This window comes from Danio aesculapii, chromosome 20, assembly GCF_903798145.1.
Source record: "Danio aesculapii chromosome 20, fDanAes4.1, whole genome shotgun sequence".
NCBI classification, from domain to species: domain Eukaryota; kingdom Metazoa; phylum Chordata; class Actinopteri; order Cypriniformes; family Danionidae; genus Danio; species Danio aesculapii.
This window is the reverse complement of record NC_079454.1, coordinates 13,769,330-13,794,484: the sequence shown is the minus strand read 5'-3', so window position 1 is coordinate 13,794,484 and position 25,155 is coordinate 13,769,330. Positions and strand designations below refer to the sequence as shown.

Below are 25,155 nucleotides of genomic sequence, written 5' to 3'. Positions count from 1 at the left end.
ACTGTGCTCAAAATGCTTTTTACTCAAATGGATTAAGTTCACAGTACTCATTAGGATTCGTTTTTGAACTTAAATGGTTTGTTGCAATTGGTTTCCTCAAACGGAGTAACGGAGTAACTAAAGTAATGAAGTTACTTTAACTTTTTTGATTTTTACCGTGTATAAATACAACTCTTTATGTGCATCTCCCTAGACATTATACATGCAGTTGAAGTCAGAATTATTAGCCCCTCTTTGAATTTATTATTATTATTTTTTTTTTATATTTCCCAAATTATGTTTAACAGAGCAAGGAAATTTTCACAGTATGTCTGATAATATTTTTTTCTTGTGGAAAGTCTTTTGTTTTATTTCAGCTAGAATAAAAGCAGTTTTTTATTATTTATGAACAATTTTAAGGTCAAAATTATTGGCCCCTTTAAGCTATATTTTTTTTGATAGTCTACAAAACAAACCATTATTATACAATAACTTTTCTAATTACCCTAACCTGCCTAGTTAACCTAATGAACCTAGTTAAGCCTATAAATGTCACTTTAAGCTGTATAGAAGTGTCTTGAAAAATATCTAGTAAAATATTATTTACTGTCATCATGGCAAAGATGAAATAAATCAATTATTAGATATGAGTTATTAAAACTATTATGTTTAGAAATGTGTTGAAAATGTGTTCTCCGTTAAACAGAAATTGGGGAAAAAATAAACAGGGGGGCTAATAATTCAGAGGGGCTAATAATTCTGACTTCAACTGTATTTCTCAACATATTGCTGCATTGTTTTCTCTTTGTCCCCTTCTCCCTTTTTTTCTTTAGTTGGTGTTAAAGTCCTAAATTTACCTTCAGAAAACCTGCAGAAGCCCATATGCTTTTCTCCTTTTTTTGTCTAGAGAGCACACTTTTATATCACATAAATTGCCGTATTAAGTTGGCTTGGCTTCTTAGACTTTGTCCCAGGCAATCATACCTCTAAGATTTCTGTGGAGATTGATTTAAATTTTCTCTCTTCTTCAGAGTGAAGCAGGTGTTCGTGAGTTCCACATAGTCCAGGTGTCTAGCAGCAGTCGGCAGTGGAGGCTGCACAAGTGCATCAACCCTGTGGATGAGGACGAGGTTAGGACTTCTCCAGTACGCTCTGCTAACATGCTTTTTGTCTTTTAGCAGACATTTTCATTTCTCCTGGGGCTACCTGGGGTTCAGTATTAAATGCCTATTACTAAATTCGGATTGGCTCCTTTTATTACTAAAGAACTGACTGACCAGGTCAATAAGGCCAACGGGTTTGTGGTCATGTTTGACGAGAGTCTCAATAAGATGACAAAGTAAGCAGTTGGACCTTCATATTCGCTACTGGGTGGACGACAATGCTGTTGCGTATGTATTAAATATTACTGATAATTGAAATAAAAAGTTTTATTTAATTCAAGTAGCTCACTTGTACATAATTATTTTATAGGGTTCAAAATTTTACAGATTTGACATTTTTCCCCTCATGCTTTTGTTGGAATGGGGTACGAAGTTGGCATTGAATTTCATTTGAAATGCTTTTCAAAACGGTCTTAATAAGCCTTGAGTTGCAATTGGAGGATCCCGGGGTACCCTGAAGTATGTAATTAATGGTATTTACATTTTGCAGCAAACTGCACCCCTATAACTAAAATGTAGTCAAAGGTTTTGCTACAACAGCTTGTATATTTTGCTTATTTGAGTGTACATGTTGGTACATCGCATTACATTAAATAACATGACTGTAATAATGTTATTAATTAACATTCGTAATTACACTGTTAAATGTACCCCACAGCCTTTTCCCTAAAATCTTAGTCTCTGTAAACCACATAATTCTAAATCTAGCCATACATCAAACTTTTTAGCAGGAAAGTGGACTTTACAGAATAGCATGTGAATCCATTGATCCCTATATAAGGTGTGATGGAGTTTTTTTCTCTTAATATTCAACTCAGTAGGATATCACAATGTATTCACACTAGTAATGGCCTTTGGTCAATGCTGATCCTTTCAATAATTAATGTTTTTGCTCTTCCTTCCTTTGCTCTTGGCTTGAGCTGAGGATAATAAATATTTTGATTGTTCTCCGTTGTGCTTAACAAGTTTTTTATGGTTTCTATAAATACAGAGGCTTCATGCAGGTGCTGGCTGTGATAATAGTGGTGCTTGTGTGTATGTGTGTCTGTCGCTGTGTATCTGATTGCGTCATGTAGATATTTTTTCATAAGGATCTGGACGGCTTGTCATCCATTAAATTACTAGATTAAATGAAAATAAACTATATTTTTAATTACTTTGTTTTATTATATACATTTATTGAGGAGGGAAACTATCCGTTTTTAAGTGTTGTACTGTATGTTGTGGAACATTTTTACTCCTTAATGATTTTTTAATCAATTAAAAATAACTTTAAAATTTCTTCTTTACACTATATGCAGATCAGTGTTTGGTGTACATTTGTTACAAAGTAATTCAATTTAATTAAATTACTTTTCTGATGAAAAATTAAAGGAATTACTTTTTAGGTAGTTTATTTAAGGTACTTGTATTATACTTGCCTTCAATGCCTGTATATAAATTCAACAGTTCTATACAAATTAATTTCAGAAAACCTGATAATAAATAATTTTATTTCAGTAAGTAAGTAATTAAGTCTATTTTTTTAACTAAAAAAAGACAGCTTATTTTTTAACAAGACAATACATATGCCTTTACAAATATGTGAAAGAAAATTGAAAAATTAGTTTACTACAATACACTAGTCTAAGGTTATACAGTAACTGACAAAAGTCTTGTCACCTTTTCCAAGATTTAGGAACAACAAGTTGACTTCTAGTTGCTCATTTGGTATCAGAAATGGCTTATATGAAAGCAAAGGCCTCTAGAATACGCTTATTTTACCCAAAATAAATATGATCATGCACTTGATTTTTAATTATTTCATTAGGACAGTCACGTTCTGACTTTGATTAGACAAAGTCTTGTCACTTAACAGAAATAATGTACAGTATAGAATATGAGACATGGTTGCAGTGGAAAAAGAATAATATTGTGAATGACTCCCATGAGTTGTAGGACTGCATCCCTACATCTCTGCAATGGCCTCAAATAACTTATGATAAAGTCATCTGGAATGGCAAGGAAAGCGTTTCTTGCAGGACCTCCCAGAGTTCATTTTCAATGCCTCCTCCTTCATCTTACCTCAGACATGCTCAATAATGTTCATGTATGGTGACTGGGCTGGTCAATCCTGTGCTTTCAGGAACTTTGATGTGGAGGCTCTGAAGTATGAGGAGCGCTTATCCTGCCTAAAGAATTTGCCCCTCCTCCTGTGGTTTGTAATGTAATGGGCTGCACAAAAGTCTTGATACCTCAGGCTGTTAATGTTGCCATCCACTCTGCAGATCTCTCACACGCCCCCATACTGTATGTAACCCCAAACTGTGACTTTTCTATCACCAAACTTGACTGATTTCTTTGAGAATCTTGGGTCCATGAGGGTTCAATAGGTCTTCTGCAGTATGTGTGATGATTGGATGCAGTTTTCAACAGATGATTCATCTGAATCTACCTTCTGCCACTCTTTCCAAACGATCAACTAGAAGTCAAGTTATTATTTGTTGCTCTTAGAACTGAGATCAACGACAAGACTTTTGTCAGTGTAAATTCAGAAAAGCAAAGAAAGTGTGTGTGTGCATTAATTTAGATATCTTTCAAAATGACTTCACTACATTTTTTAAAATAAAGGTTTTTTTTTTGGTCTGACTTTCGAACATGCTAAAGAAACAACATGTTCTAGAAATTTATGTCAGTAAATGGTATGTATAAAATATGGTGGCATTCATTTGAAACATTTAGTTTTTTTGATGCATATGTTGTTTACAATTAATGTTCCATCATCTATGCTTTGAGATTGATATGATTTTTGGTTTTATATTTAGTCAAGTAATTCAATACCTAATGAATAACTAAGTTACTTTCAGACGGAGTCATTATTAAAGTAATTTAAATACAATGGCAATGATGTAATTTGTAATTGATTACTTTTTCGAAGTAACTTACCCAACACGGATGCAGATTGTCTTTTTCTGACCATTTAAATATTTAAATGAATTCAATAATGTTAAAGACACGCAGACAGCCCTCATTTTTGTTGCATCTTCTTTATGGGGAATTCTATTTTCCAAGACGGACGTCTCTCACAGATGAATCGCCATATTTGCGTTAATCTGCCATCAACATCACATCTATTACACAATTAAACATCACATTTAGTCCCTTCAAAGCATACAGGCTAGTGCAAAGAGTGATCTGCTTACTTCAATCCATGCGTTACTGCCAGCACCGGTAATATTAATGGAGAGGAACTTGATTGGATGTCAGCAAGGGCAAAAAGAGTATCAAAAGGAGCTGGGAGTGGGAACAGACACGATGATACAATCATGACCGCAGCCCTTAAATGGCCTATTGAAAGTGGGTTCACATTGCATTTGTGTCGATGTCATCGGGACGCGTCTGCTGATACACGAAGAGCGAGAAACGTGTGCTCTAAACCCCCCCCCCCCCCCGCAGACAGTGATGCTGCAGCTCTCAAATACTGAGATGAAATTAGGTCACTTTCAAATTGTGCTGAGTGTGTGAAACATGCTGTCGCATGCATTTCGGTTGGCTTACTAAATTGTAAATGACTCTCATTGCATGCATTCAATTGGTTAGTGTCAGCTGTAGATGGGTAAATAATAAATTTATTAATGTGAATATATGTGGATAAGAGTTACGGCTTCAAGCAATGTGTGCAACACAACAAGACTATATCGATGTTGCTGTTGTTAAGTGTGTAATTGTGCAAAGCAGCTTCTATTGTTAGCTTTATGTTTGTGCTGCATAGCCTTTGGGATTGCTCTCTTAAATGATGATTTTAATTGAAGGAACAGAATGACTTTAATTTGAGGAGGTGATCGAGGAGGGACCTACAGCTACAAACAAATGAAGAATGCTGCCTTGTTGTTGGTGCTGGAATACTTCTGTATATAGCTTTAAGATGTGAAAGATATAGAGCTTGAATTACTAATAACTAATTTGAAAGTCTGTTTATTCCAACGGCTGCTTAGTCTTGTTTGCTTTGCAATGAAATGGAAAATTTTGTTACCATTTACTAACCTTCATATTATTTAAAGGATTAGTTCATCCAAAATGAAAATGCTGTTATTAATTTCTGACCCTCCTGTTGTTCCTAACCACTGAGACCTTCGTTTGTCTTCAGAAAACAAATTAAGATTTTTTAAAAATAAATCAGAGAAGCTTCCTAATCCTCAATTGACAGTCCAGAAAAGTACCAAAAAACATCAATCTGAGTATCAATCTGCATATAAAACAATGCACACAAAAAATTCAACAGTTTCTTCTCCTTAGTGTCAGTATAAGGAGCACATTGTGATCTTCTGAAGACAAACAAAGGTCTCAGAGGTTTTAAACGGGACACACGGGAGAGAAATTGATCTAATTTTCATTTTTGAGTGAGCTACCCCTTTAAACCACACATTATGGTAAGGGGTGTGACGAGACTCTGGTGTCGCATGGTAAATCATGCAAGATTTATCTGAGTCAGTTCTGTGCCTGACGATCAAGTCTGTCGTGGTCCAACCATCGACCACCACCCGTTTTTTACAATGCTCCAGCCCCTTACGGCTTCCCCCCTGCAGATGGTGGGCCTGCAGGAGGATGGTCCCACACTGCTCCTTAGGTTCCATGGGATAAAACCCGGAAACCAGTTTGTTCATGAGTGAGGAAGGATGTAACGTAAGATTGGACAGGCGGATTGTTGCAGTGGCAGCAGTAATGTGGTCAATGTACTGTACCGCTCCGTTGTGGTAAAGAAGGAGATGAAAGGCAAAGCTCTCGGGTCTACCGGTCAATCTACGTTCCTACTCTCACCTATGGTCATGAGCTTGGGTCATGACCAAAAGGATAAGATCTCTGATACAAGTGACCCGAAATGAGTCGTGGCACTTATGCACCTTTATGGACTACTGGTGAGGAGCCTCTGTTACCAGAGAGCAGCTCGGAGTAGAGTCTGGAGTCTCCCTGAGACTACGCCCCCCCGCTACCCAGCTCCAGAAATCAAATGAAAATAAATGAACATTTCTGGTGAAAAGTTGTCTCGTTGTTGTGATGTTTGCTTGATGGAGCATGAAGGTGAACATTAGCATTTGAAGATTGGAGGAAGGATTGGATTGTTTTGACACATATGATATAAACAGATTTTTTCACGGGAGTTCAACGACCGGCCGCATTTATTCATGTCAAGCAATAACCATACGCAATTGGAGTATATCAAAATTACTCAGAATTGCTTGCTTGACCCTTTTAAGGAGGGTTAGGTTACAGAAAGGATCTAATACACATAATACTGCATGTCATCATTGCTCAAATCACTTGAATAACTTTGTGTGAAGAAAGCTAAATTATTCACTTTAAAATACTCTTCAGTAGCTCTCAAACTTAACGCTGCACAGTTTTTTCTATGATATGAAAATGATTTTTCAGGCTTTGTTTTAGGAGTTTGAACTGCTTGCAGACTTTTAAGGAAAAAATACTCTGGGTTTTTAAACACTATTTGAAACAACCTCAATGATGGTTGAAAAGGTAGTTGTCAACATTTCTTTTATTCAGCCAATTGAGGTCAGACTTGAGTACAACATAAATGCAGCTGAGGGCTGCTTTTATAAGTAGAAATCGAGCTGTAATTGTTATTAAAAGCTCTCTTGCTTTGTAAAGTTTGATATGAAGTAACATTGCACGAATTGACTTGAAGTGCCTAAGCCTGTGCAAAATTATCCATATAACTCTGATCATATTCTCTCTCATCTGCTGTTTTCTCCATGTTGCAGTTATTTCATTATTATGTGGAAATCATGCAGCATATATTAACAAATATTTATCTAAACGCCTCTCTCAGATGTTGTGTGTGGGATTAGGTGTTTAGATACTGTATACAGTATAACTCTGTTCACGTATTTCATGTTTTATCCCAAGCAATGGATAAAATTTTTATTTTAAAGAACTTGTTTATATGTGACCTTTATGCCACCTAAATATCAGTTGCTTTATTAAATGACATGAACATGAAGATATGTTTAAAAAATGTTCTTCCAAATAGTCTAATGCCTATTAAAACTTCTTCTTTGAAGTTAAAGAAAGATGGAAAACTTTTGAAGTGCCCTGTATTCATGAATGCACTTTGAAATTCTTGACCCCATTTGGAAGAGTAATAAATTGCCCTTGACATCTGAACTGTTTTGTGTATTAGGGCCTCTCATGTGGGAGGCCAATGAGAGACATTCTAAAAAGTGATTGATAAATGCTCATCATCTTTCTGTCTTTTCCTTTTCTTTTTCTGCTTTTAGACACTAAGTGGCCAGCAGAGAGAGGGGAAACTGTGCTTCAAAGCCCTCCAGATGCAAAACAGAGGAAGGTGGGACTTCAGTTTTTGCACCTGTACACAAACCCTAACTTGTGTTTTCCACGCATGTATTTTGATGCAGTTATTGAAAAAAAAAATGCTGGGTGAAGGACGAATGATGTACATACAGAAAAGTGACCGTTTTGTTTTACTCTGTAAGAAGGTAGTGCAGAAATTTAGGCCTATTCACACTATATAAAGATAGACAAGGAGTCACTAAGCATTAACTCCTTGTGTTTAAATAGGTGTCTACTTTCAAAAAATTACTCTCTTCAAAGTCTACTTTTCGACTGCTTTTAACCACTTCTTGTGAGCGAGGGTCTGTGCGGGAGTGTTGAGTTTCTATAAACCCTTCAATCTGGTACTGCAAAAACTAGAGCAATTTTCAAACAGAATTTTTGTTTTATATAAGTACCAGGGGCACAATATTTTTTTTAAAGTTCTGCTGGTTGTATTTCCCGAATTTTCATTGCCAAGTTTAAGCCAATTGTAATGATTTGTTTTTTGGTTCAATTTGGAATTCCCTAACCATTGCAGAGCCAGGGGACCAGAGTGACCAACTCCACCAACTGTCCTTGCACAGAAACTGCTACCAGTATTACAGAGATCAATATGGAGTATTTGTCGTTTTTTTAATCTTATATTTTGTACTTTTTAACTGCACACATATTGTCGGGTTGCTGATAACAGACCTGAGAGTGGATTGTCGAACTGATGAAACTTGAACATTTGCTAACTAGAGGGAAGATACAGTTTTTTTGTAAGATAGTATAAGAATCCCAGCCAAGTTGAGATTTGCTTCCTAAACACAATTTTGTGAACAGTCCTCATTAACGTACTGCATAATATCTATGTTAAACCTAAAATGAGAAACTTTCTGCCAATACGCCCCCATATCAATTGAACGCTTTATAAAAGGCTATATGAAATGGCATTGTGTAGGCATATATGAATAGACATATTCCGAATACACACTTCATTCTGATTTACAGATTTAACATGTATATTTATATATTTGGTTTTTAACATTAATTTAACAAATAATTTAGTAGAATACTAAGTCTTTGAATCTTAAAGGTGCAGTAGGTGATGCAAAATGCTAACTGTTTTGCATAATATCTTTGAAACACAGCCTCTCCTCTTCTGTCCAAAGCCACACCTCCTGAAATCATGAACGCGCACATTAAGATAACAGAGACCCACTAATCATGTCATTGCCAGTTAAAAAACCTTTTATAGTACTTCTCTGATACTTACCATTCCAAACATAATATCGTATTATATCTAACAAATTTTTAGTTGTGTTGCAAGCAAAACTTGTCATAATTTGCAATATTTCATGCAAGGATCGCTGATCCCACTCTCTCACACACATTGTCCTAAAGCGACTACTGTATGCTTAGTGGTTGGCCGGCGGCATGCAAAGTTAAACTTACTAGGCCATAATTGCATGCTATTTCAGGCTGAATATTCATAGTAGCATGGTAAACAATATAGGGACCGCGTCACAGGTTGTCATTGTTTAAAAAAAAACTTTTAAAATGTGAATATACAAAATACCTTAGTAAAGCAGCCTAGGCGGAATAGAGCTATTTACTTATGTTTTGTTGTTAAACTAACTAAAAATCTACACTATCGATGCTGTAAAAGGACCCTTATGAAACTGAAATAGTCACATCAATCTTTCAACTAAGTATTTCAGTGGCTGAACAACATTTCTGTGCATATAACCCATTCGTAAAACAACACAATCTACATCAGCTTTGCGTGACGAAAATAGTTTTAAAACATAACATTACGTGTCTAAAAGAAATATTTCAGCCATGGTGTCATCCTTCCTCCAGCGTGCAAAAGTAACTCCAATATTGATTCAGGATTTTAAACGGTTTTGATTCAGCATTTGTTTTCGGCAGGTCTGCATGAACGGGTGCACAGTTGTACAAATCTACATTTGTTGACAGGCAGTTTGGGCTACTTATCAGAATTATGGAAATTATCTGCCCGACCAATTTTAATTGGATGAAGTTTTTTTAGTCTTTTGCCTTACCCAGAATATAAAAATACATATAAATACATTTTGATCATTTACTTGATTCATTACTATTGTGATGTGAAAAGACTTTCAACCAGCACAACAAAAAATGTTTCTGAAGACAGTCACCTACTGCACCTTTACTACAGATCCTTAAAAAAAACTTGACGTATGAGAGTGGTCCCCCGCCCACTGATTTGATTGACAGCTGTGTATTAACGTGTCTCCGTAGTAATGCATAAAATCATATCAACAAGACAGGTCGTGCGCAAAGCAACTGGAAATAAAAGATCTGTTCAGTTTGCTAGGATCATCAATCATCATCAAATGTGATCAAAAGTGAGTTTTACATGTTAAAGTTTTAAAACAGTGCATGTTTGTAATGAATTACAGCGATTTACTTCAGCTTTACTTTATCACCAAAGCCGCATATCAGTACAATTATAAAAGAAGATGCTTCAATCCCGGTTTGTGGACATTAAATCAGGTTTATTTTGTACATTAACATAACAGATATCCGTACAGCAGTGGATATAAACCTATATCCTGTCACATTTGCGTGCAAAAACATTGCAACTCTAAACGCGCGTGCTGTCTGTGTGTGTATCTGTGTGTGTACGCAAACTTTGTAATGACATGGTGTCTGACTCATCGTTGCAACTCCACAACAAATGCATCAAATTCTCATTGATAAAGTTCTTACTATAGTATTTCTCACAAACGTTACTTGAGATCTTTTTTGTTTATGTCTGTCTGTTGTCTGAGGGAGGAAATTGAGGCACACTGACAGGCACGTGGGAACGGTGGGCGGAGAGGACTAGCCTTGAATGCCCAGTACAAAAAACAGCAACAAGCTGTTACGAGCTATAAAACAGAAACGTCAGAAAGCTATAATAAATAATCTGATGGGTGTTTTGAGCTGAAACTTTACAGACACATTCTGGGGACACAAAAGGCTTATATTAAGTCTGAAAAAAGGGGTAACCTAGGTGCCGTTTAAAACCTTAAATAAGAAACTTTCTGTATTACACCCCCAGATCAATGAATGGCCTATACTTTATGCATTGACTAATAAATATATATATGATTTTCGCTTTAATTTCTCATCAACATCTAATACACACGTTCATTCTGTTTTACAGTTTTACATGTATATACATTTTTGGTTTTAGGACAAATAATTATAATTTAACAAATATTTTAGATGAATATTAAGTCTTTGAATTTTAATCTTCTCCAAAAAATGTGAATAAAATCTTTACACAACGAATCAGGAATTGATCATGCAAAAATAACAATCATCCAAAGTATTCGAGGCTTAAATTGCATTTATGAATGATGTTTTAAATAAAATAATATTAAAGCATTTTAAAGACTTTGCCCATTAAATCAAACGTTAACAAAGACCCTTAAGAAAAACTCCTGTGTGACGGATGCTGCTCTATTTGTACTCTAATACGTATTTATTTATGAAAAAAGAAACAAATTAAACATATCGCGGCTGGTAAGCGAACATTCTGCTTTTTTTTACTACGATTATCAACAACAAAATGTTTAAATCTGTCTCTCCAGTGCTTTTCTACAGTGCATCTCACTTTGTTTATAAATGAGCTTAGTGTGTGGAGAAAAGGTGGTGTTTAGTGGCTGTTGAACACATCCAACCACATGTACTGTACGTTCACACAACAAGAGCTATACAGTCGAATCGAATGCAAATGAACAACTAAAAACATTTCACACCCCTTTACTTATCATTGTCCACTTGTGATTAATTTTACTGAAAACCCATTTTAATGCCAGGTGTTGACAAGGCCTTGTTGAATAAATCCAGAGAAGCCACTTTGCTTCTCGTGCCACTGAAAATGCAGCAAATTGTAGTTAACAACATACTGAACAACAATTGAACATGCAGTTGGTTTGTTCTCAATGTTTCAGCTACCTCAGATGCAGCAGGAAAATACACATTTGCCGACCTTAACCTTGGCAGTGAACAAGTAAGCTTATACTATAGTAGCGCATGAATACAGACAAATTGTGACCGTCATCTGAACTCAGCCTGATTTTTTTTTTCTCTTTTGGTAGATCGTCAGCTCCACCACTCCATGTGCTGATTTTTTCTTCCGTCAGGGTTTGCCCTCTGAGCCCAGGAGAGGGGTCGGGTCTGCAGGCGGTGTTAGTCAAATGAGGAGACAGAGCCTCACGCCACAGAGTGGGATTGACGATGATGTGACAAGCATTGTTCGAAAATGCAGCGAAGTAGAGCTTGACATCATCGTCCTCTGGAAGGTACAATAAAACGATTGTGGGTTTAAATGTTTTCGTTATAGTGATTAGCAGAGATTGTCTTTTAAAGAGCTTTTAGCAACTTCAGTACAATATTTACAGTAGGCTCCATTGTGTGTATTAAAAAAAAGTAGGACTGTTAGAAATTATTTCTTCATTGAGGGATGAGAGGGGATGAGAATGCTTTTATTTATTTGTTTGTTAGTTAGTTTAATTTTAGTCTGTGGATTTGAATGGACCACTTAAAGAAGTATTTTACCATTTACAAAATGGCATATTAACATGTTATTAAATATGTTTTAGAACTGTCAGAGTTCCTTTAGTAAATAAGTTATTTTTAAAGAGAATAACATTGAGATGTATACACTACCTGATAAAAGTCTTGTCGCCTATCCAAGTTTTAGGAACAACAAATAATAAGTTGACTTCTGGTTGATCATTTGGTATCAGAAGTGGCTTATATGAAAAGCAAAGACCTCTAGAATACGCTTATTTTACCAAAATAAAATATATGATCATGCCTTGATTTTTAATTATTTCATTAGGACAGTAAGGTCTGACTTTGTTGAGACAAAAGTCTTGTGTGTATATATATATATATATATATATATATATATGTATGTATGTATGTATGTATGTATGTATGTATGTATGTATGTATGTATGTATGTATGTATGTATGTATGTATGCATGTATGTATGTATATATATATGTATGTGTATATAAATATATACATATGTATGTATGTATATGTGTATATATATGTATATTTATATCAATGTTTATTATTGCTTATCCAAAATCTGCACCTTCATCTCATAGAACTTGTGATTCACAATACAAGGTCAAATATTATTGTATTAATCATATGTTTTGTTATTGCAGGCATATGTTGTGGAGGACAACAAACAGCTCATTTTAGAGGGACAGCTTCATGTTGCACTGCAAACGATTGGAAAAGAAGCCTGCTCGCTGTCACAGAAAGAGGTACTACACATAAGATCTCATAATGATTCTCTTAAGCTGTTCACTCTCTGTGATTGTTCAGAAATTCAGCCACTATAAAGAAACAGTAGAGCGATAGATCAATGTCCTTGTGATAAGGCTTGTTGAGATGATTAATCAGTTAAGCATGTACATGAGCAAATTGTGTCTGTTTTGAAGTGTCCTCCTCGACAATCCAAAATGTCCTCGGTACTCTCAGAAATGACATTCAAGACATCCTTTTTTTTTTCTTATCACAAAGCTTGCCTGCGTAAAGATGTACTTTACAGATTCTTACTACATAGAAGCATTAACCTTGGAAGGCAAATGTCAGTCAAAAATGACCTTGTGGTTTAATTTTTGGTCTTTAATTTTGATGTATGTCATTTGACACCGCAAGAAATGTGTCTTACTGAACTCGCAGAAGTCCAGTTCGTTCTTCTACTGTCTATCTCTCTCATAATGTAGTGCTGGAAATTAATTGTACTGAATTGATTCATCACCGACTGGCTCTGGCAGAATTCAATTAATTCAAGCATTGATAACACACTTGAGTACTGAACTAAAGCACTCAAGTGCCTGCTTAAGGCACGCTTTTTAAGCTTGTCTTTCTGATTAAGTCAGCCAATGATCACATTGTCACATCATAAAGAGGCCAGAGAGCTTTTAATTCAGGGCTGCGTTCGTCTGTCGGTATGGCTGAAGCATTGGACTCTCGTTGGGGCATTTGTTGACACTCTTGCTGTAAGTTGTGTTTAAGTGACTGGGTTTGTCAGGGCCTTGATGCTTTTGTACAAGCATGGATGGTGTAAAGGCACTTTAAGAGAATGTAAGAAAAAAATAATAATTTCTTTCTCCTGACCTTGTTGTGAGGGGAAAATGCACAGTTTTTTTTATCATTAGGAAAGGAAAAAGGTTGGAAGGTTTCTTTGGTGGATAGATAAAATGGAGGTGACAGACCTTGAAGCTTATCTGTGTGTGTAAGTGTGTGTGTGAGAGTGTGTGTGAGTGTGTGTTAGTTAGTTATTGGAGGCCTGTACAGTTGTTGTATAGGCCAAAAACTATTACACTACATTCACGGAGACTACGGAGTTGTTTATTTTCCATTGATCTACCAAATTAAAAAAAGACTTTTGTCAAGATTTGTGTAGGATTTCTTCCATTGCTGGACAAAAAAATAAGGCCCTTAAAAGGTATAAAAAAGTTTTAATTGATGGCAAACAGATTTAAACAGATGGCAAAATGCGAAAATGTAAGTTTGCATACTCATAGTTGGAGAGAGACGAGTTTAAACAGTGGCTGAAGCTTGTCGCTGAAAACAACCGCAAAATTTATCCTTTCAAGCTTTTTTTTCTTTCTAGCTTCTCTGAGTTCTGTTGCATGATTGTGCTCCATTGATTTATTTCACTACAACTGTTTATTAACAACTGTTAAAAGGTTTGATACTGATTAGAACTTGAAGTGGCGATAAGGTCTTATAATTTTCTGAGAAGGTCTTTAAAACATCTTAAAATGATATCAAAATTACCTTTAGGATTCCTGCATATACCCTGAATTAATTGTTGTCACCACTGGCTTTCTTGGTTCGGGACTTGTGGAGCTGTGCATCGATGGATTTGCTCTTCAGTGTTTGAACTTTCAGCAGTGAAATTTAAACCACACTGAACTAAACTGAACTTCAACTCTGAAAACTGCAATGACAATTCACAAGAACTTCTATGTTAAGCTGCTTTTACACAATCTACATTGTAAAAGGACTATAGAAATAAACATGATTTGAATTTAATTGTGTTCTACAAATTCTCAATATACCTACTGAGGAACATTTTTTTTTATCACACACGATTTTGAGCGGAATCTGTGGTCCCTGGTAATTTATAATAATGCAAAGTCATTCATTCATTCATTCATTTTCTTTTCGGCTTAGTCCCTGTATTAATCCGGGGTCACCACAGCGGAATGAACCGCCAACTTATCCAGCACGTTTTACGCAGCGGATGCTCTTCCAGCCGCAACCCATCTCTAGGAAACATTCACACACACTCACTCATACTCATACACTGCGGACAATGTTGCTTTAACTTTGCTTATGTCTTTGGACTCTGGGGGAAACCGGAGCACCAGGAGGAAACGCAAAGACAGGGAGAGCATGCAAACTTCACACAGAAACGTCAACTAACCCAGCCGAGGCTCGAACCAGCGACCTTCTTGCTGTGAGGCAACAGCACTACCTACTGCGCCACTGTGTTGCCCATAATGCAAAGTCAATGGTCACACAATTTTAAGATGGAAAAATAAACACACACAAACAAGTCCAAATCAATCCCTGTGGCACCTTATGATGCACTGAGGTCTTCTAAAGCCAAACAATTGATCAGTGCAAGAAACAACATTCTTTATTAGCTTTAATAAACATCCTGGGCAAACAGTGTGGTGAGTGCAAGCTTCTGTACACTTGATGTATGAGCAAGCACACACGACAAGAGAACATGAGTTTTTGGCAAAATGGTTCTTACCTGTGATTGCCAAAGATGCGGAAACTAGTGGTTTCAAAACTGAACAGTACAACTGTGCATTGTGGTGCAGATGTGAACGATTCAGTCAAATGATTTGCAAACAGACAATAATCCGTTTTGATGTGCTGATTGTTTTCTGACAGAATTTTTCACAGTAGCATACTACACTGTCACTGGGGTAATACTTTTCAAAAGGTACACATTTGTACTTGAAGGGTCCATATTGGTACCTCAAAAGTATATATTAGTACCTAAAAATTTTAAGAGGAACACTTTTGTACTTTTTAGGTACTAATATGTACCCTCGAGGTATTAATATGGACCTTTTAGCTACAAATTTGTATCTTTTGAAAAGGTACCACCTCAGTGACAGATCGCGTGCCTTTATTTCTGAGAGTGTATGGTGAAGGAGAGATGCCTATACAAGAAGCATTTTTCAGTGAGGAAGTTAAGATGCATCCACAAGTAATTCTCTAAAAATCTCTTTTAACAGCCTAAGGTACACTACCTGACAAAAGCTTGTCATCCATCCCAGTTGTAAGAGCAACAAATAATAACTTGACTTCTAGTTGATCGTTTGTAAAAGTGGCAGAAGGTAGATTTTTCAGATGAATCATCTGTTGAACTGCATCCCAATCATCACAAAAACTGCAGAAGACTCATTGGAAACCGCATAGACCCAATATTCTCACAGAAATCAGTCAAGTTTGGTGAAGATAAAAAACATGGTTTGGGGTTACATTCAGTTTAGGGGCGTGTAAGAGTTCTGCAGAGTGGATGGCAACATCAACAGCCTGAGGTATCAAGACATTTGTGCTGCCCATTACATTACAAGCCACAGGAGAGGGCAAATTCAGCAGGATAGTGCCCCTTCTCATACTTCAGCCTCCACATCAAAGTTACTGAAAGCAAAGAAGGTCAAGGTTCTCCAGGATTGGCCAGCCCAGTCACCAGACATGAACATTATTGAGCATGTCTGAGGTAAGATTGAGGCTGAGTCGAAGATGAATCCAAAGAATCTTGATGAACTCTTGGAGTCCTGCAAGAACGCTTTCCTTGCCATTCCAGATGACTTTATTAATAAGTTATTTGAGTCATTGCAGAGATGTATGGATGCAGTCCTACAAGCTCATACACAATATTAATTCTTTTTCCACTGCACCAAGATTTTATATTGTATATTGTTTGTTATTTCTGTTAAGTGACAAGACTTTTGTCTAAGCAATTATTTAATTAAAAATCAAGGCATGATCATATTTTTTTTTTGTAAAATAAGCGTAATCTAGAGGCCTTTGCCTTTCATATAAGCCATGTCTAATACCAAATGATCAACTAGAAGTCAAGTTATTATTTGTTGCTCCTAAAACTTGAATAGGTGACGACTTTTGTCAGGTAGTGTACATCTGGCAACATTTCACTTCTTTTGAGTTTTTTTTAAACAGTGACACTGAAGGTACGGTATCAAGATTTCCTGTATCACTGTAAAAAAGCTCCAACTCTACCACTCACTAAGCAGTGGAACACAATGATGAACAAATCGTTATTGCTTTATTAATGTTTGAGACATTTAAGAAGTGTGTTTCCTTTGAGCAGGAAAACTTAAACGTCCAGTATAACAGACTGCTTGTATTTAATGCCAAAATTCTATACATGTTAAGTAAAAGTGAAAATTGAGGACACAGTGCATAGTGATATCAAATTAAACTGAATTAATGATGAGATAAGTGTAATCTAATCTAACAGAGAGAGGAGTGTAAGTTCACACCTTTAGCAGCAACTGCTATAAATTATTTAGGCATGACTCATTTCTAATAAAAGAACTCTGACCCAAGTGCCCGCTCATGCATACGCCATCAAGCGACTGAAAACTTTGCACTGTTTAAATGAAAACTGGAATATGAAAACTAATAATATTGTATAATGTTCAAGTTCCAATTGACCTTAATCTTCAATGTGGAAGTGCGCTTGTTTAAGAACTTCTGATTCAGTAGCCAATGAGAGAAATGACTAGAAATAATAAATGGCAGAAAGCGGTCAAATTACTCGCTCTACAAATGTTCATGACTATACAGACAAAGCAGAATAACATAATAAGAAAACATCAGTTTGTTGTTTTTAATGTCAAGTGATTCACTTTTTAATGTAAGTGAATGGGACCTGGAAGTCTTAAAACAAAAAGATTCAAATGGCTGTGCCCGCTCGTACGCGGAGAATAAGGTCCATAGAGACGGATTGTTTCATTCACAGGACATCAGTGTTGCCAGGAACCATGTCTTTTGGTTTGTACTTGCTTGTATGTGTTTATTTTTAATAATAATCATTTAAAAACTGTAACCGTTGACTGCCTTTACAGGCATAACCAAGAACCACTTATACAGCTAAAAATCTTCTTTAATGTTCATTCCACCAAAACCTTGATGCTTATAGATAGGTAATCCATGTGAATTAAGGAAATAAATTAATTTTCTACTGAAGCATATCAAATTTATTTTTGTGCACCAAGCAAGTACAGTTTAGCCTCTGTTTACCGTATTTCATTTGTTCTATGTACAGTACATCTGCTAATCAATGTTGAATGTTGAATAGAAGCCTGAATTAAATCTTTTCATCATATAAAAAGTGATCATGTCTCTTTAGAAGACTTGGATTTAACTGATTCATGTGGATTACTTATTGCTCTTAATGAATGTTCTAAAGCATCAGTGTTTGTGGAATGAATGGCTAAGCTGAAAGGAGAGATGATGGATCAGGGAGGTAAAACTTAATAACATTAATTCTCAGCCATGAGTCGAGTCTAAGACAACAGATAATTACATAAAATATATTTTTTGTATTCTATAGAATTGTCTTTAATATTCAAGCAAAAGATTTCTTAAGAGATCTTAGCATATCACTCAAGTTGTGTCTTTACATTTTTTTACAGTTAGGCTACATGTAGGATTGATTTCTGTTATTATATATTTAGAATAATAATTGCATAATATTAATATTATTATTTATTTCTAAGTACATTTCTAAAAGCAGGTGGTTCGCCCAGGGTGCCATTTGAACTAGAACTGCCACTGACGTGAGGCATGTAGGTTTTCTACATGACTCATTGTAAATAAAATTAATTATAAAGCCGAGACACAATATGAAAATGTTATATTACAAATTGTGATTATCTACACAAAATGCATGTGAGCTTGAACTACATGCCAACCAGAAAGTAGTGGATTCGGTTCTCCCGTTACAGGGCGCCGCAGAAAAAAAAGAAACCAAAGTTATTTTACAGTATCCTTTTCAATATGTGTCTTCTTATTTCTATAAATATTTAGGATCCTTTTTAAAAATATAAACTACCTTTTTCTGTATTGTAGACAACAATAAAAACGCACATGATACTCTGCATTTCAATTATTTTATTCAACTGACATGTATACCAAAACAATATTTTACTTCAGCAACATCAGCAGATGTGGATAAAAATGTTTTTTTTTTGCTTTGTTTTTTTTTTTTATGTAAAAGGTGTGCAAAAATAAGTTTCAACAAAACTTCACCAAACGACTGTTAGATGGTAGAAAATTAGATGCTTGCATAATTTGGCTGCGTAAACCTAAAATAAAAATAGCCTGAATATTTTTTACCACATCTATAAAACTTAAAGATTAGGTAAAATAACATTTCTTTCAAAATAATCAGTCGGTGGAGGTAAATAAATTAAAGCCGGCCTAATTTAACTATGCTGCTTAAAACAAAAACAGCCTGAATATTTTACAATGCATGGCTAATAAAACTTAACATAAGGAAGGACTACATATTTATATTCAAAAAGATCAGTCGGTCTACATGCTCTGATGAAAGCTGAGTGCGAAGTCTATTTACAATTAGACCGGCGGTGGAAAAAAAGCGCTCAGCAGGCACAGAAGCTGCAGGAACAGCCAGTTACCACTGGGCAAGGGTGCTTAGCCTTGCAAATCGAGACTCATTTACTTTGCACCACAATAAAGGATTCGGGTTTAGAGAGATGCATGGCTCCCTGAAGTAGCTTTCGATTTTGATGTCATCTGGTGAAACATCACTCATACCTTAGTCTTCGCCGAAAAGAGTGTCGAGACATGGCGCGCACATGACAGCTGAAAGTATCACACACCAGACGAGCACATTCGCATGGTATTTAAAATGATACTATTCAGATGGCGCTCTGTGGCGCGGCAGAAATATGAAGTGTCCGTCGTGGTTGGGCACCGCTGTGTACCCTGATAGAAGCATGACGCTGCGTGGGCCGTGGCGCAACACGGCGCTTCTGGCGTGTGACCCCCAATGGATCTGCGCTCAGGTCTCGCCCCTAGACCGCAACTCCCTGCAGCCATTACCAATCAAATATCAAACTACCGCCCAAAAACCAGCACAACCAATCAGAAAGAATAAAAGGAATTTAATTATAGAGCCAATCGATCATCGTTTTCATGCTCGATCGTCGCTGATGCGTTCGATTAATCGAATAATAGTGACCCTAAGTAGGGATGTGCACAGAGCGGTTCACTAGAATGTGTCTCTAACCAAACTCAAGAGCAAATCACAAATGGACATTTTTGGCTGATTCATCATATTTTCTTTTTGCCAGCATCTCACACCCCGAACTTTCTTTTCCTTTTCTGACATTAAAGACCGTCAGCTACCTTGAGAGTTGTCTGCCCTTGATGGTTTTTATTTAGATGGTTGTACTGCACATTAAATTATGACGCTTCTCGATATGTTGCATTAACATTTTAAAAACCCTACACCATGACAAGAGATTGTGTTTGTGCAGAACTCAAAAACAAGTGTTCTGCACTGGCTCTCATAATTTGACTTTCTATTTTCTCTTTCTGAGATGGAGTGCAAGAGGAAAGTGACTTTGCAAGCATTATAAGTGAGTCCTGCTCTTTATGAAGATGGATGCATCCTAAGGTGCTTTAAATGGCCAGAGAGGCAGACGGCACAGAGAGACAAGCTCTGACCTTCAGAGTGTGTCTTCGTTCAGATTTTCCTGATTCATTTCCAGACTAGAGATTCCTCTTTTTAAGTCTGTCGACGAATAAGCAGACTATTAATTTGTTTACTGCAGTTAATCTTGTCAATTGTAGCAGTGTTATGGTGAAAAATAAGATGCAGAAAAAGCCAGACTGAGTGCGTAGGTGTGTGTGTGTGTGTGTGTGTGTGTGTGTGTGTGTGTGTGTGTGTGTGTGTGTGTGTGTTTCACAAGGATTTAATATATAGTATTAGCAAGGTGAAGGAATCAGAGACTTCTGTGTGGGTGTTTTGTACAAAGTGACAGCTCTCAGCTGATTTGATGACTACACTTTTAAGCGTGTGTGTGTCCACACGTGAATGTAATGTAATGTAGTGTAGTTGATGAAAACAGTAATTTATCAAGAAATTAATATTGGGCTCTATATTAATGATCTAGGCGCAAAGTCTAAAGTGCATGGCGCAAAAGCATTAAGGGTGTGTCCGAATACACTTTTGCTATTTTAAGGATGGAAAAATACGTTTTGCGCCACAGCACATGGTCTAACAGGGCTGTGCTTATTCTGTTAATGAGTTTTGGGTGTGTTTTGTGAATAACAGAGTTTCATCTCCTGTTCCCTTTAAGAGACAGTTGCGTTACGCCATGGCACATTTGCTATTTACATGGCATACTTTGTAAGTGGGAAAAACTGAGTGCTTCACTAGCAAGAAAGCAGTTAAACAGACTATCTGCAGCTGGGATAAAGAATGAGCCTTCTCCATTCAGCCTCTTTCTCTTTACTTTACTCCTTTACGTTCATGGACAAGAAAACAGTGTTGTACACACTCCACCCAAGACATTTATTAGCCTACATATTTAATTTTGTTTGTTAAGCGCAAAGATTTGTTTCAAAACTTTCTAAATTCAGTTCTTATTTCCAGCAAATGAATAAATAAACAAAAGTGTGGTGGAAAAAAAACTGAGTTATATCCAAACACACGTCTCCATATGGTGACACATACGTCTCTAAAACCCGACAATCTAAGCTTGTTTTTATTAAAGCAAATAAAAATACATATAATAAATAATACTGCTAATAATAATAACATTATACAAATGCAAACTGCTATGAATAAACTGAAAAAAGCCCCCCCACCCTCAACATGAAGGTATGGAGGTTTTTATATTTATGTAGAAAATAATAATGTTTGTAACATTTTATTTTATTTGTAAAGATATTTGTGTATTGCTCTACATTCTGTCTGTATTTAAGGGCACCTAGTTTACCCCTTTTTCCAGATTGAATATAAGTCTTTTGTTTCTCCAGAATGTGTCTGCAAAGTTTCAGCTCAAAACACCCATCAGATTATTTATTATACTTTTCAGAAGTTTGTATTTTATAGCTCTGAGCATCAGGTAGCGGTTTTTGTGAACTGTGCCTTTAATGCTTGTCCTCCCCGCCCACCGTTCCCAAGTGCCTGTCATAGCCATTATTATTTGATATGTTTGTTGTGGAGTTGCAACAATGAGTCACACACAATGTCGTTACAAAGTTCACGTGCACACACACAGCGGACACACACACAGACAGTGCACGCGTTTAGCTTTGCAGTTTTTGCACGACAAATGTGACAGGATACAGGTTAATATCCACTCCTGTATAGACATGCGTTATGTTAATGTATAAAATAAACCTGATTTAACGTCCACAAGGATTCCACGGGATTAAAGCGTCTTCTTTTATAATTGTACTGACACGTGGCTGTGGTGATAAAGTAAAGCTGAAGTAAATCGCTGTAATTCATTACACACATGCACTGTTTTAAAATGTCTTAGACTTGTAAAACTCATTCTTGATCACATTTGATGATTTGATGATGATCTTAGCAAACTGAACAGACCTTTTAATCCCGGTTGCTTTGCGCACATCCTGTCTTGTTGATATGATTATTCACGTTACTACGGAGACATGTTAAAACTAAGCTGTAAACTAAATAGGAGGGCAGAGAAACCGCACTCCTATGTCAAATTGCGGTCGGCCTCAAAATGGGAGGGATTTGGATCCTATTTTAACATCAGGAAATTTAAAAAAAAGCAACTGATCTTTATATCACCCCAATATGACTGTGGATACACTATACCTACACTTAGTTCTGTCCAAACAGCTTAAAAAAGATGATTTTCATCATAAATGTCCTTTAAGCAATGTGTTTGCGTTTAAGGCGCACAACTAACATGCTCTGCGCTGAGCTTTAGACCAGATTTCAGATGGTCTAATGTGCAGTCTATTTTAGTTCCTCAAAATAGCAATGTGCCAACAATGCACCTTAACACACCTCCTTTATAAACTTGCACACCCATGAGTCCACAAAGCGGTGCAAATGGATTTGCTATTTAAACAACATGGCGCAAATTGTGAAAATTAGTGTTGCGCTGGTCTGAAAATAGTAACAAATCACGCCATAAACGTCTTGCACCTTATTGTGCCGGGTGTATAATAGGGCCCCTTGACTTAATTGACTAACCTTTGTGTCATTCCATATTTACAGTACTCTTTTAAGGTTTATGATCAGTAAGATTGGTCTTCGAAATAAATAAAAAGGTTACATTTTACTGATCCAAAGTCACTAAAAAGACATTAAAGTTCATTAAGGTTTCAAAAGATTTTCAACTTCCTTCAGTGCAATTATCATTGGATTGCTTTGCAAAATGTTTGAAATGCAATTTTATTTTGTAACAGTCAAATGTACTAACACTTTAAGCATTCATTTTGACACATTTAAGTTTTTTTTTTATTGATCATTTCTTGAGCTGCAAATCTTCATATTAGGCTGCTTTCTAAAGGATCTGACAGTTTATATAGTTATATCGTTTATATTATAAATTTAACCATGTTTGTTAACACTTTAGTTTAGGTCACAATTCATTCTGGCTTATTACCTGCCTATTATTAAGATATTAACTGTTCATTATAAAGTATTCTGCATGCCTAATCCGGTGCAAAACCTAAACCCAACTTCTACTTTACTAACTATTAATAAACAGCTATTTAGTAGTTTAATAATCTAGTAGTGTTAGTTAATGGTTTGTTAATACCATGACTTGTGATCTAAACTAAAGTGTTACCCAATGTTTTGAAATAAAAAATGTTCTGCTTCTTCTTAGTTTAGGTCTAGATAAGTTTATATGTATTATTGAAAATTGTGTTTAATATTAATAATCTCGAAACAAATTGCTTTAAAGTTGAAAACAGTTTATTTCAGTTTCCAAACATTCCTTCTCTCTTTCAACTCCTCTTTCATTCACTGATTCTTTGAGTTGTTCCTTTGCTCATTCATTTTTCCCCCTCTGCTTTCCTCCTGCTGTTGGGCCTGATTCCATCCAACTTGAAATCTCTGCACGCCGTTGCCTAGCAACACTCATTCATGGCAGAAGAAGTCCCTCACGTGAGGGAATAACGTCACACATGTTGATCTCTAGTCTTTTTATAGAAACACATTCACGTGAGCTTGTGCTTTTCTCCCTTCTCCGTTCATTTAGTCTCCTCCACCTCATTCCCCTCTCTCAGCCACGTACGCACTTTAAACCCTCTGAACAGCTTTCGTTAACAAAGCAATTTCCTCCAATGTTTCCCCGAGGCTTTCAGACTGAGTAAAACTTGTGCTCTTTCTATTTATCTTTCTAATTAGGAAACTCAAGAAATGGTTCTACTGAAGTTCAAGCCCGATCTTCCTCCTCCTGTAAGCAAGCCCTCGCTGGAGCAGCTCTCCCACCTCATAAAGACCTGCCTCCACTACCCAGAGTCTTACGATCATCCCTTCCCACAAAAGAGGTAAATTTCGTGCAAACAAACACTCCTCAAAAGCTCACAGAGACATGAAAGTGTTAGCAGAAATCCAGCTGCACTCTCAGAAATAGAGGTACAAAATCTGTCACTGAGGTGTACATTTTTGTTCGTAAAAGGCTCTTAAAGGTAAATGTTTATACCCAAAAAGTACAAATGTGTACCTCTTAAGATAGAGTACTGTATACCTTTATCAGGCTAGCATTTCCACTGCCAAAAGGGTGCCAATAGTGACCTCTTGTTAGAAAGTTATTCCATCATTCCAAGTTCATAATAGTCCAAAAGGTGATGATTGTAGTTAATTATGGCAGTTTGTTCATGTTTTAGGTTGCTGAAAGAATCATTTGCTCTTTTGTTTTTTCGCGTCACTCTCACGTTTGACTTTTTCTGAAAGGATGTCAGAAGCACTTAAATAATCTGGCGCAGGTTATTATCATAAGCTCAAGAAGTTTGTTATTTCAAATCAAGGTAATTGATCCGAGTATCCGAGTTAACGTGATCTGTTGCATGGGTTTAGCGTCTTTCGCAGAGTAAATACAGTGTTACGTTCTTGTTGTGTTAAGGGCTGTAAGTTAACAGCGAATCACGCAATCGACAAGGTAAACAAATTATCACAACGATGGATATATTAAATTTTCCACTTAGAAAGAAGGATATTGACAGACTTTAGTGGTGCATCGGGTGTCCTAGCCTGCTGCACCGAGACGCAAAATATATCTTTTGCTGGCATATCTCCGTTTATGCTCTCGACATTTTCACAAAGGTAAGTACGTAAGAATATTTAAGTAACTTTACAATTGTCATTGCCTGAGCTTCAAACAATTATTTTAATTCAATTTAACACTTTAGTTTTGGGGATAGAACTGCATTTAAATCTTAGCGAATCAACTTAGTGCATATGGATTTAAGATTGCAAAGTAATTGTTTGTTAAAATATTGTAAAATGCTTTGCACAGACACTGCACACTCTGCAAGACAAACTAAGAGGAGGGAAATATATATATATGTATATATATATATATATATATATATATATATATATATATATATATATAT

At 36.1% G+C, this 25,155-nt stretch overlaps 1 protein-coding gene across 4 annotated transcripts in view; it reads left to right on the top strand.

The window, feature by feature from the left end:
- trappc8 (trafficking protein particle complex subunit 8) overlaps window positions 1-25,155 on the top strand; it is a 173,322-nt gene that overhangs the window by 131,530 nt on the left and 16,637 nt on the right. For all 4 annotated transcript variants that reach the window (XM_056480723.1, XM_056480722.1, XM_056480721.1 and 1 more), the window contains one exon: window positions 23,945-24,087. In XM_056480723.1, coding sequence (XP_056336698.1) covers window positions 23,945-24,087 — 143 coding nt within the window. The remainder of the gene's footprint in view (window positions 1-23,944; window positions 24,088-25,155) is intronic.